The sequence below is a fragment of the Apostichopus japonicus genome, chromosome 19, assembly GCF_037975245.1.
Source record: "Apostichopus japonicus isolate 1M-3 chromosome 19, ASM3797524v1, whole genome shotgun sequence".
NCBI lineage: Eukaryota > Metazoa > Echinodermata > Holothuroidea > Aspidochirotida > Stichopodidae > Apostichopus > Apostichopus japonicus.
In genome coordinates, this window is record NC_092579.1 from 9,708,390 (window position 1) to 9,722,260 (window position 13,871).

At 37.8% G+C, this 13,871-nt stretch overlaps 1 protein-coding gene across 42 annotated transcripts in view; it reads left to right on the forward strand.

Annotated features, from left to right (window-relative positions):
• Positions 1-13,871, forward strand: part of LOC139959373 (gamma-adducin-like) — a 50,987-nt gene that overhangs the window by 14,925 nt on the left and 22,191 nt on the right. For 30 of the 42 annotated variants that reach the window (XR_011790005.1, XR_011790010.1, XR_011790006.1 and 27 more), the window contains 6 exons: positions 175-322; positions 6,502-6,582; positions 7,686-8,537; positions 11,179-11,343; positions 12,171-12,403; positions 13,620-13,730. Coding sequence is in view for 7 of the 42 variants with exons in the window: in XM_071956933.1 (XP_071813034.1) it covers positions 11,320-11,343; positions 12,171-12,403; positions 13,620-13,626 (264 nt within the window). In the remaining 35 variants the exon portion in view is untranslated. Of the gene's footprint in view, positions 1-174; positions 323-6,501; positions 6,583-7,685; positions 8,538-11,178; positions 11,344-12,170; positions 12,486-13,619; positions 13,731-13,871 lie in introns of all 42 variants that reach the window. The other 12 variants (XM_071956928.1, XM_071956930.1, XM_071956931.1 and 9 more) reach the window with 8 other exon arrangements.

The window sequence follows — 13,871 nt, forward strand, 5'->3', positions numbered from 1 at the left end:
GACCAAACCAACTGTGAATAGGAAATAACGGCTTTCAAACAGCATGTGTGTGTATTTGATTAGATGTGTGTGTGCGTGAAGCTATGGGGTTGGAATGGGATTTATTGTGATTGGTGATTACCCAGTATGTGAACATAGAGCATTCGATATTATTTATAATTCCTTTTGAAACAGGATTACTGGAGCATAAAGTTGATGGACAAATTTAGGAATGAGAGGAACACATGCAAGCAGTAAAGAGGAGAAGAAACAGTTAAGTGACACCTGTTCCACTGAAAAATAACCAAGTAGATGACCCAGCTAGCAAACAAAGGCATAAAATGTAAGTACAGGTATAACTTTTGAGAATGAAGCTCATCTTGAGGAAATAGACATCATTAAATAATTAACATACTAGACTAAAATTGCATTATGCAGTCCTATTCACAAATTCTATTTGATTTGTTTATCACGTGAATATATTCAATGTGAGAGGAAGTCCTCTAAAAAACCTTCAGATGGCTTAACAAAGTAGAGGACTCCCTGTAAAGAAAAGGAAAAAGAAAACAAAATATATAAGAAAAAATGAACATGTTCAATTAATAAGATGCAATAATTCTTTGAATAAAGTTTCTTCTGAATGATTTTGCAGAAGGTTTATTTGTAATATTGTCTGATAGAGAATTCCATGTTTTGATTGTACGTGCCCTTAGTGATAACATCCCCATTGTAGAATTATACCTGTTATAATGTGCATTGCCTGAAGATCTGGTATTGTAATGATGAATATCACTGTTACATATTAAGTAGTCATTAAAAGCATTTGGTAACAGTCCATTCCATGCCTTATAAGCAAATGTAGCAAGGTTAACCCTAATAATGTCATCAGCTTTTAACAACTTAGAACGCTTAAAAAGAGGATTTGTGTGGTCCCGTGGTTTGGCATGTGTTATATGGCGGACTGCTCTCTTCTGTGTAATACAAATGGGATTCAGATTGGTATATCTAGTACCAGACTATATGTTACAACAATACGTAATATGTGGCTGGACTAATGTCTGATAGAGAATCTTTAATATGTGTTGTGGCAGATAATGCTTAGCTAAAACACCGTTGTTTTTTGCAACTTTTTAACAGACAGTTGTAATGTGGTCACACCATTTAAGTTAATGATCTATATATACGCCTAAAAATCTAGTACTATTGACTTGTTGTAGTCTTTTACTACCCATAGTAATATCAGCATTCCATGTAAAATTTTTAGAAGTGTTAAAAAATATATAGTTTGTTTTATCAATATTCAATGATAATTTGTTGCCAGCGAACCAGTCGCTGAACTTGTCTAATTCAGTTGATACTTCAATATGAAATAAAATTCTCGATTGTGATACGAAGAAATTATTTGTGTCGTAAGCAAACAAAACAACTTTAACTTTATCAGAAACATTGGTAATGTCATTAACATTTAGGATAAAAAGCAATGGACCAAGTATAGAGCCTTGTGGCACACCACATTGAATTCTCTCCGGTTGGGAATGAGCATTTTTGTAGGATGTATATTGGTAGCGGTTTGCTAAGTAACTGTCGATCCAATTAAGAGGGGTTCCTCTTATGCCGTAACGGTGTAATTTATTAAGCAGAATTGTGTGGTCTATTGTGTCAAAGGCCTTTGAGAGGTCCAGGAAAACCCCGACACAGGTACTATTCTTGTCAAGATTACTATACAAATTGTCAATGGCATCAGCTAGTGCTAGCTCAGTGGAGTGTTCAGGACGGAATCCATACTGTTCCTGGCATAAAATGTTATATTTTGAAATAAAGTTAAAAATACGATTATACATAAGCCTTTCAACTATTTTGGAAAAACATGATAATAGTGATATAGGTCGATAATTTTCAAAGTTTTCTGAATCCCCTTTCTTAAAGACGGGGATGACCATGGCAATTTTTAGCATATCAGGAAAAATACCGGTATTGAACGACAAATTACAAATGTGGGTTAATGGTTTGGTAATAAATAGGATAACTTGTCTTACAATACCAGGCTTAAAATCATCGTATCCAGCTGCTTTATCGGGTTTCATACAAGAGGCTGCTGTTTTTAACAACTCCTCACTGACAGGATGAGAAAACATGGAATGAGTGTTAACATCAATGTTCACAGATTCCTGTGATTTACGTTTGTGGTTGATTTTACTTGCCAGTGATGGCCCCAGATTGACGAAAAAGTCATTAAATTTATTAGCAATGTCATGGTCGGTGTTAATCTCATTGTCACCATCCTTGAAAAAGAGGGATACGATGATTGTTTACGACCTTTATGGAGTAGTTGGTTAATGGTATCCCATGTGCCTTTTGGGTTACTCCTCGCATTATCAAATTTATTGTTGAAATATAAATTTCTAGAAAATTTGATAACATGATTGAGCTTATTGCGATATTGAGAATAAATAGTTTTATTTACACCAGACGGGTTCTTAATATGTCTTTTAAATAGCTTATCTTTTCTTTTGATAGAAACTAGAATACCTGCAGTAATCCACAGGTGTCTCTTTCGACGTCTCTTAGATTTGGTGACGCATTGCTCAGGAAAGCATTGATTATATATGGCATTGAAATTGTTATAAAACATAGAATAGGCAATGTTTGCATCAGTTTGGGATGAATCATTTTCCCAAGAAGCATCTCGGATTGTTGAGAAGAAATTCTTTACATTTGTTTTGCAGTAGTTCCTCACATACATGGGCCCCTTTGCCTACTTTTGTGATGGCAGTTTGGAGAAATAATGGATAATGGTCACTGAGATCGGTTACAAAGATACCAGTTATTAGTTTGCAGTCATCATTGGTTATAACATTATCTAAAAGAGTTGCAGAAGTGCAACCCACACGGGTAGGTTTGGTAATAGTAGGAAAAAATCCACTGGCATATAGTAAGTTTAAAAAGTCAGCAGATTTAATATTGTCAGCAAGATCAATATTATAATCACCCATAATGTATGCACTATGTCGTTCATTCGGGAGTTGGGTTAAAATTTTGTTTTCGTGTGTCAGAAAAATATGCAGTGAACTTTTGGGAGGCCTATAAATTACGCCTATGGTATAATTTTTTATTGCTGATGTTATGTCAACCTCTATGAACATTGACAGAATCATTGAAAATGCTTATATCGTTTCTGACTTTGAAATTTAAATCGTTGTTAACAAATAAACAAACACCGCCACCTCTCCTTTCGGGACGATGCCTTTCAACAAGCGTATAGTTATTGATATGGATTAGGGGGATATATCTGCAGTAAGCCAGGTTTCGGTAAATCCAATGACAGAGAAATCCTCCTTCAATAGAGACGTAAATGTAGTTATCTCGTCTAAGTTTTTGTTAAGGCTTCGACTATTATGGTGGAATAAAGACAATATGTGTTCGCTAGACATCTTGTTGTATGAAACAATATCGTAGTAATTGCATGCGATAGCTTCCTCCCCTGTTTCAAGGTATTTTGCAGCTTGCATCGCTATAAATAAATAAATGTATAACATGAACGCCATCATCTTTGCATAGGTTCTGCTGAAGAATCCTTTGTTCTGACATTTCTCGCTCTGCTGAGATTAGGAATAAATGTTTTCTTCTTTAGTCTGATAGTTTGAAAGCCGTCTTCGTCTAGGGATATTTGCCTTTTGTGGGGTTGGATGTTTCCCCTTTGTGTGCTTGCCCCCTCCATCCGCTGAGATCCAGTCTCGGGTTGTGTTCTCCGTTGTTCTACTACTTTTTGTGTTGGCAATGTCGTCTTTTGTTCAGTTCGCTGTTGTTGGTGGGTTTTCTTTGACTCCTGGTTAGGATTACTCGGGTGTCTGGAGTTCGCGTTATTGTTCTTCTTTGCTGTTGAATCTGTGTTTTGTTCGGATTTCTGTGCCCTGACCTCTTTAGCTTCTTGAATAGCGTGATCGTCCTGTTCAACTGACCCAGTGACTAATCCCTCAGACTGATATTGTGTTTCGTTTTCATGTGTATCTAGGGTCGAGCCAGCGTCTGTGTTGTCATGGCGATACTCTTCATACGTCTCAGGACAATTAAAGCTTTTATGTCCAAGTTCTTGGCATTTAAAGCATCTGACCTTTGGGCAATTAGCTTCCCGGTGCCCTTGGACATCGCAAACTTTACATTTGTAGTTAGGACAGTTTCTCCTGATGTGATCGCTTTCCAAACACAGATTGCATACTTTAGTTTGACCACTGTGCTTTAAGTTCATATTAATCCCGTTAATTCTAATTGCGTAAGGCAAGCTCTTGTGTTCTTCAGGTAGTTCTAACTGTACATATTGTATTCCGTTCTAGATATTTGGGAATCTGGGGAAGGTCTTTCGTTTCCAATCGCCTCTTATTTTACACCCATTCTCACAAAGTTTTCCTGTTAGATCTTTGTCCTGTATGAATGAAGGTACTCCGAAAACACTAACAGTTAGGAACGCTCTGTTGACACCAGTAGAAACTGATTCCCATTCACGAGGAGTCCACTGTCCAAAATAAGATCAGCTTGTTCCTTTGCTTTTAATGTGATAATCCAGCATCCCAAAGATTTCACACAACTTGCAATTCCATCTCTACCAACATCATTCATGATAGCATACAAAATCTCAGTATCTTTATATGAACTGTCGGCAACTCTGATGCTACACTCCTTTAATTTCTCCACTGTCGCAGAATCCGTACTAACAATCTTGTAGGCTAACGAACGTCGCAAGACGTCATTGCCGAGATCTCCAGCGGAAAATGTATTCCAAAATTGGAATAAAATAAAATTTTCTGCTAAATATTGTCTCAATTAGTGTCTCAAATAATACAGTTTGCAATGATGTAGTGAAAACCACACTCTATTTAACCTTGGAGATCATTAGAAAGAAGAAAATATAAGAGCTCCTCAAGGAACAGTGTTAACAGGTTGACGGGTGGTTATCCAATAACGGTTGGTTATCCAATTTTTTGACTTCATGAAGTCAGACCAACTTAAAATTGATCTCAAGGATTGGGCTTTTTGATAGGTCTATTTATATGTAGAGATATGCACTAGTTAATTGCAATTTCAGCCCTCCAAACTAGTGTAGGGATATGCACTAGTTAATTGCAATTTCAGCCCTCCAAACTAGTGTAGGGATATGCAATAGTTTATTTGCAATTTCAGCCCTCCAAACTAGTGTAGGGATATTGCAACACCCCTGTATCCCGGCCGAGCGGTAGCGTGGGTTATCAGGCAGCTGGAGGCCACCTGATGTCAGGGCAGGGAAAAGGGTGGGGCGAAGACTTATGCTAGCAGGGCTTGAACCAATACACAAAAAAGAGAGAAGAATATAGTTAAAGAGAACTGGGTCTCAAATCAATAATTTAATAGCTTAATTAACTTTAAACATACACTTAACAAAAATAAGGCAGTGACTTTCTGCCGTACACAAATATGAAAGCAAACAATGGGCAGAGATTCAGTTTAAATAAATAACAAATACACTACATACCAGGGTGTGGGCAGCACGGCTCTTAAGAATCACGAGAGTGAATACCCGACACGTGGCGCCAACGGCAGACTAAACAAATACTGCCTAATGTGGTCCCGCCCCGATTAACTTCTGCAATACCTCCGGGGAGAGCCCTAATTTGACCCTACCTCCGGAGTCTATAACATTCAAAGAAGCCAACCAGGACGGGAAATTATTAGTTGTACAATACAAAAGGAATGGCGCCCCGTAGTCAGCCCTCACTCCCGGACCCGCTCTCTAAATAATAATACTATACTGTAATTGTCGTGCTGCTCACCGCTGGTCTCCAGTTCTCTGCCCGAACTTCAACGAAATAAATTAAGTGTCCACAAAACAAAATACATAAGAAAAACAACGTCTTAATTAAACAAGGTAAAGAGAGCAAGTGAAAGTAAAATAGATAAACGGTAAACAGAACAACTCGCGTAATAAAAGAGCGAATGCCTGGAATGCTGGTGATGGCAGACGACGGGGAGAGCGAAAGAGACCTGCATAATAAACCAAAAGTAAATGGAATGGTGAATGAATGGACAACAAATCGCAGGGTAAATTATTCAAACAAAACGGGAAAACATATTCTTAGTAGCCCTGGGCGTGTTCGAAATATGGGTTACACGCATCCCGAACAACCCAGGGCATAACAATATGCACTAGTTTATTTGCAATTTCAGCCCTCCAAACTAGTGTAGGAATATGCATTAATTTATTTGCAATGTGACCCTTCAAACTGGTGTAGGGATATGCACTAGTTTATTTGCAATTTCAGCCTTCAAAACTCCAGGAAGTTGAGGGTAAGGAACCTGAAAAAGTTTGTGTTCAGGACCATTGACAACGTGGTTTATACACGAAATCTAAGATTTATGTATATATCCAAAAATATCAGTTATTTTTAATTAACTTTCCCTGCGTCAGTTTATCATCAAAAGCTCTATGAGGTAAGAACATGTTTCATTTGTAACTTTTCTAAGATTTTGACTGATATGATAATTTTTTTGTAGTTTGACGTGAAGTTAGGCGTTGCAGAAAATGTACGTTTGCAGTGTATGCTGAGGGCAGCTATGGAGACCAGGTACAATCAGGTAAGTTCGTTCCTTACTTTTTAAACATCTTAGGTCCAAGCATGTGTTATATTATGTGATATGCCTGCTACTACTGTACTAGATGGAATAATTATTTCAGTATGTGAACGAAGACGTTACAAGTATTCATATTTGCTTGCATTTCATTTTTATATTGTAGGTGATTTCTGTTGGTAGACAGCATAAGGCTAGATAGGTTGTACATATTCTACGGTATTTGCCAGTAGCACCCTCAGTTTTATCACAAGTTTTTGTAGTATAAGATGGCCGTGTCCATGTGTTCGATAAAGGTAACTGTTGTGTACATATTGTTGTTGGCGTTGGTACATAATAGTATTCCATGGCATTGGGATTAGTTGGTCATATGTACACTTAGAGTTGTAATAAATAAGCTGTATTCCCTTCAGCTATCATCTATTGACAAAGCAAATATTTTTTTAGATAGTTCTGGATTTTGGACAAATTTAAGATTTTATATCTTATTTTTTTTTATCATATGTCGGTTATAGCCATGATTTTTAGAATACAAGGTTAATTTTTGACATGAGATGCATTGTGGGTTGCATGGCATAAGCATTTAAAAGAGCCTTCTACTCCTTATAATTAAAGGAGCCATTCACTCTTTAATATTTTCTGAGCATTAAAGGAGTGTTCCGACATTTAAAAGCTAGTTTATGATTTTATCAAGCATTGTTTATTACACATTTGTTTTCCTTTTCCTCCTATTTTTTGATGTAGAGCTTGCTAGTGGGGAACAAAATACCAGCGCTTAAAGAGAAAAACTGTTCTGCCTTCCCTTGCCATACTATATCTCCCCCCCCTCCCACCCCCCCTTGGATGTCGCAACCAGACTTCTCTAACCACCCAATCCTTTACATATAAACAATGTCCAATCAATTGCCAGGTAGTGTTTATAGAGTTATAGAACAACAGTGTTTGTTTCAATTATCAAGGAGACTTCTCTGCATATGCTGGTCTTCTCTACTGCTTTCAAATGCTAGCTAATGGCTAACTTGGTCAATTGTCTTGCATTCTTTTCTTGATATAGTTTGCCTTCTTTTGTGTAATCTAAATAATTAAGTCACTCACTGTTTTATTTAAAGGCAACAATGAACTAAGGGATTTTTTGGGGATCAACAGAAAACTTCTGGAGATGAGTGGAATAACCCCAATGTTGGATGCTTCTCGGCCAAAAGATGTTTTCTCATCAACTTCAAAGCAATTGCTACATATTGATAGATAGTGTTCAAAGTTAAAAGTCTGCCAAAGCAAATGTAATAATAATAATAAATCCAGACCAGGTACTAAATGCATTTAACATGTGCACACTTCGGCAGCCGCTGCTGTGAGTATCCACCTTTATAATTACTTTCATGATTCTTAGAGCAGGTTCCTTTTTTCTTTACTTGGATTTTGATCACTTTTTTGTAAGATCTTTAGCTTGACTTGTCACATTTCGATTTGTTTTGATTAATACCTGGTTGACTTTATAAATTTGCTGACCACATAAAAGAAAAGAAAAAGAAGAAAAAAACTACCTTAAAAGCAATGATGTCATAGATTATGGAGGATTTGTAAATGTTCTTTGAATATTCAATATGTTTGCCTAGCATTACCCTTCCTGCAAGTTGTTGACCAAAAAGCAAATCGTTAAAAGCAAAGATGTCATAGAATATGGAGGATTTTGAATTTTTTGCTTTGAATCTTGACAGGTCTCAACTATGAAGTGTGGCCTATTGCCGATCAGTCAAGATGCCTTGATTTGTGGTGAGATCTCTATACTATGACTACACGGAGATCGTGGTCGAGGAGGAACAGAAGGATCAAATCATCAGGGCCCCTGGACCCAAAAACAAGATCCTATTCTTGCGTAACCATGTATCATCTGCTGTGGTGGGTCCATAGAGGAGGCGTACTTCCTAGCCCTCAACTGTGTAGCAGCATGTGAGATACAGGTAGAGAATTAGCTGGACTTGGTCCAACGTGGTCGGATTGCTTGTAAAACTTAGCAGTGTGAGGCCAAATGTTTTCTGGTTATGTTACAGTTTGTTCATTCTCCTCCATTTCAGAATATTTTGGAGACCTGTGAAAGTTACAGAGTTTTCCTTTCTTAAGCTGTTTTTTAAAGAGCCGGGAATGGGGTAAGGGGGGGGGGAGGGGGTTAGGGTTGAAAATGGACAAGATTAGTCAACTCGAAACACAAAGTAAATGGTATGGATTGAGTTAATCTTTGTTATGACCCTCTCCTCTGAGAAAAGTTATCTGAAATTTTCAAACTGTTTCCAAACAATATAATCAATTTGGAATTTTTATTGTCTTGGGAATGATTGTATCTCCTAGCCTACATGGAACTTGATTTTGCCATTAGCATAGTCTACTTCTGTATCAATATGTAGTCATTACACTCTCCTCAACTCTCTCCACCCCCGAAGATTCCGCTTCTGTACAAACTTTTGTTTGCTATTTCCTGAGTCAATTTAGGCTCTGAGTAACAGCAGAAAGCCACCCGCAATTGCAAAGCCTGCTCCATAAAATGAAAAGAAAATAACAGCGGTTGAAAAAGTATGTTTGACTGGAATAATTGCTAGTCTTGATGCGACTTGCCGACTCCAAATCGGATTTATGGATTGGATTAAGGCATAGTAGGGGATGTTTGCTTTCTAACATGTATGTGCACTAATAATGTTGACATTCAGCGATAAAGTTCCCATAATATTCTTTTTGATGTCTGACCCCAAGGGCAAGGTTACCCACCTGGGAGATGTGTTTCATTATTGACCTTGGAAACCAGGGTCTTTTGGCTAATGTAAATCCTTAGAAAAGCTACCAGTTGAAACTGTGGGAAAAATTTCCCTTAGAGATCATTCATGAAAGTCATAATTGAGTTTTCTATGTGTATGTCTTGAAGGTTCAGCTACACACTTTACTAGTGGGTTAGGATTTCAAGTGGTGGGGGAAGTGGGGGGTGTTGATGGGCAGGAATGGGAGTACACCGGTCCTCTCTTCTCCCTGCAGCATCAAGAGTTGGTTGTCTGGGTTTTGTCAACCTACAATTTTATCAATCGGTGTGTGTGTGTGGTTTTTTTGGTCGAGTCTGGGTAACAAACAATGGTCGTTACAAAGCGGATTATCTGCTTTCTAATAAAGTTACCCTTACCTAACACGAATATAGTCGATAAGTATTCAAAAAGTATTCAAAGATTTCCTTAGTATTCAGAAAATTTACCATATAACACACAGTACAAAATAAGTATTCCAAAACTAATACGAATAACTATAAGCCTTCGTCAGAGCCAAAATATGTAAATGAGTGAAGTATTCGAATACCTGTTAGGTATTCAAATAGGTATTCGAATAGGTATTCGAGTAGATTTGGAATAGCTATTTGAATACTTAGCTCATTTACATATAAGTATTTGCTAATTTAAATAATTCGGCTCTGATGAATACTTATAGTTACTCGAATACTTATTCGCTAGTATTCAAATACTTGTATGCTAATTAGTTATTTTATGAAGGCTTAACAGGTTTCTGAATACTTACTCGAATACTTATTGAATACTTGTATGCTAATCAGTTCAAAGTAAGGAGAGTTAGGAATTTGGCCAGCTTGTTGTCCTAGTTATTGATTAAAACTCTCCAAACAAATAATGAGAATAACCAGAATTCTGAGGTCTCCTTTTTAATTCAACAATTATAAAATTACAAAACAAAAATAAAATACAGCTTCTTCAATTTCATGTATCTTGGAGCATTCGTGCACTTGTATGCAAACCGTTTGTTCATCTCTTGTGGCTGTGGCTCTGTCCACTGGTTTCTGCCACACATACTGTGAATGTACTCTGAACATAAAACATAGAATGATAGGGCACAAATATACATTGGCACAATAACCACCCACCAGAAATGGAAAATATAATATATAATATTCAGTGCATAATACAGGGTGCCTTGCAGAATCCAGGCATTGGTTATATCCACCATAGAGATGTTGACATCTTTTTGTTCATTAAAGAGCAAATTATTAAATAGCCAAGTTTGGTCCAGTTTTGTTGACAGACAAATTTTTTTTGTTGGATAGGAACAAATGAAGTATTATTGCCCAGACAGACAGTTGCTCAAATATTTGCCTGTTGAAGGAGAAGTGCATTTCTGTGTTTGTTCTGTAATGGCAGTATTTAGCTCTTTTGTCCCTTGACAGAGAGATGGAAGACAAAATGCTTCAATTGAGAAGGATTCAAAGGTTTCATCAAAAGGACGAAAGTTCAAACCGGATTTAAGCTAAAAACGACTCTTTAGTGGGTCTTGTATTTTTGAAGCATGAACGCCAAACGGATGGTTTCTTCGGCAAATCGTGTACAATGTTGTCGTCCTCTTATATGAAATTGTTGAGTTTCATTCCTCGGATGGCATATACAAGATGACAAATATAAGAATCTCCTTAGTAGTGTTAGGACCAGCAGAGCAAAGTCAGCGACGAGAAACGACAAAGGAGGAATAAGACAGATTAAAAGAGTCGCTCGTAAGACTTGTGTTCGATAATGTAACAACAAACTGCATTCAAACGCTTTACCGTATGCTAATTATTCGTGACAGATACATGCCATAGGCCTGGATAATGTCATCCACCTACCGGATGAAGTCAGAGACAAGGTCGGCGAAGGGACTGCCAAGGACGCAGGTGGGGTCAGTGAGACAGGACACAAACTGAAGGTCGGTGAACTGGAGTTCGAAGCCATGATGAGACATTTGGACAATATGGTAAGATTTCAAAATGCAAAAATTCCAACTCACTTGGCCTGCAACGTCTGTGCAGCAGACCAACTAGCCTTATTTGCATTTAAAGATCTGGGCAGACATAGCAAGCATTTACTATGCTAATTGCCAACCGATGGCGTCGCTAGTTAACGTATGAGGTTTTTGATCATATGTGTACCAAGCTAATACGCTTTATTAAGTGAGATAATTCAGTGAGAAGTGAGTTGTAGGAAGTCAGTGTGGATAAGCAGGTAGCTTCGTTCAGTCAAAGTAAACAGCTGTGACGTATCAGGATGGTTGGATACACCATTTGATTTGATTTGATTTGTGTCTTACTTGAAACTCTAATTGTTACAGCTTGATACTCTCTTAGATTCAATATATATATATATATATATATATATATATATATAGTATTGGCAAGCTCTTGACTTAATAATCAGAATGATTGCATACGCTATTGAACATAATCCAAACTTTATCGGTTTGGGGAACTTCATGAAGCTCCCTACAAGTGATCTGTCGCACACCCCACCCATTTTGAAAATATTTTAAAGATCACCTGCATCCAAAATTGTGCAGTATTTCATGGAAATGGCATAGAAACGGAATGTTCCAATTAGTTTGTCCTGAATGCACCAAAGACAGCGAATGTGTGAGATTTTCAAAGAGATACTTGTGGAAGACTTGATATGTAATCATTTCATAAGTGAAACAGCAAAGAAGACAAAGATGGAGGAATGTTGTGCTGCTGATGTTAGATGTAAGAGTGACTTAGATCTGCAACCAGCACAAAAATGTGATCACAGGAACTTTTTAATTTGTTACAGGGTTACATAACAGGCAACGTGTACGGCCAGCCGTTTGTGAGACACGAACTGAAGCCCAAGAGCGACGTCGCCTACCCAGCAGCCTCCACCAACTTCATCTACATCTACAACAACGAATTTGAGAAGAGCAGATATGAGTCACTGATCAAGATGTTGAACAGGAGGCAGGCAGAGGAGAAAACGAAATGGCTGAACACGCCAAAGACATACTCCAAGGTGGAGGTAGCTCAAAAGTAAGCCAACTGGGGAGAGAAAGGGGAAGACGAGGGCTACAAGACAAAGATACACCTGAGTAGTAGTGACATGTAATTGGTGGTAGGCACATCATCTGTTTGACAGAATCACCCGACACAATCCTTAATTTTGGGCAATTTGGGGACTTTGACAATTCAAGACATCGAAGAGGCACTTGCCAAGGTGATGAAAATGTTTTGATTTTAGCACTTTCCAGAAACAAAAAAATTTAAATCTAAAATGTCCTACAGATGGAATTATCAGAAGTTAGTCATCCTTTGTTTGTTTGCTATTTATTTAGCAAATGTTTGATCTTTTCAGAGGGAGAACGGGGATAGAAGGGTTGTTGGGGGGGAAGGGGGAAGCGGGATTGTCACCATTCTGGACAATGTGATCCGGGGCGGTGATTTGTTTCAAATATTGATGGGGTACATTTGCATGGGTGCAGGGGCATAGCAACTTTCATCCCCCAAATTGTTCTCGCGCTTTGTGATATTTTGTATATTAATATCTAAGCGGAGCGCCAGCATCGGTTGGCACGCAGCGTTCAAGAAAATTTCTGGTTTTGATAGCGCCCAGATCACCGAAAATGGCACTTCTCAGGCTTGAAAATGACCAACCAGATGAACACTTTTGCCTGAGAACCAAGTTTTTTCCAAATAGTTTTTTTTTTCATCCATTACCTATTTTAAGATTGACACCAGTCACACATCATGTTGGACCTCATTGCATCTCCTGTGGATCATTGCTTTTGTAGGTAATACTACGTAGCTGCCCACAATACCCGTCAGCCCCACTTTTCAAGGTTTTAAAGCCCATTATTTGTTCAGAAGTTGAATAAACAAATTCACTTCAAACATGCCCATAATGTTGCACAAAATATCATTTATGGACAACCAATATAGAAAAAAACCTTTAACCCCTAACAGACCGGTCAAAATTGCATGAGTAGAGGGAAGTATGATGAAGAATGTTGGTCACGGAATTTTCGAAAATTCAGACACAGTTAATTTATTGGTGAACAAATATTAACAGCTACTATAAAACTTCGATATCCTTAAAAAAAATACAAAAAAAAAATTGAGGGGGGGCGGTCTCCCCCTTTGCCCCCTGGTTATGCTCCTGCGGTTAGAAATCTTGTAGGAAACAGGCCAAATGGAAACCCAGTGATTATGCGTCATCCACAACTCTTCTCTCTGGTTACATTTTTCACAGTGGGTAGGTGACAAGGACCCCAAGAGTGGTGATGCAGTCGCTATCACCGATCCACAACAGTTTGCAAGACAGGGACAAGATCATAAGGAGTACAAGAAGAAGGTTTAAACTGTACGTTGATGACAATAAAAACAATGTTATTTCTAATTGATTGTTTTATTTTTGTTATATGTCACCACTTTCTCCTTCCTCTCCCATTTTTTTGCCTTTCCCCTAATTCGGTCTTCCGAGGAGTGAATGATGTATCTGGTA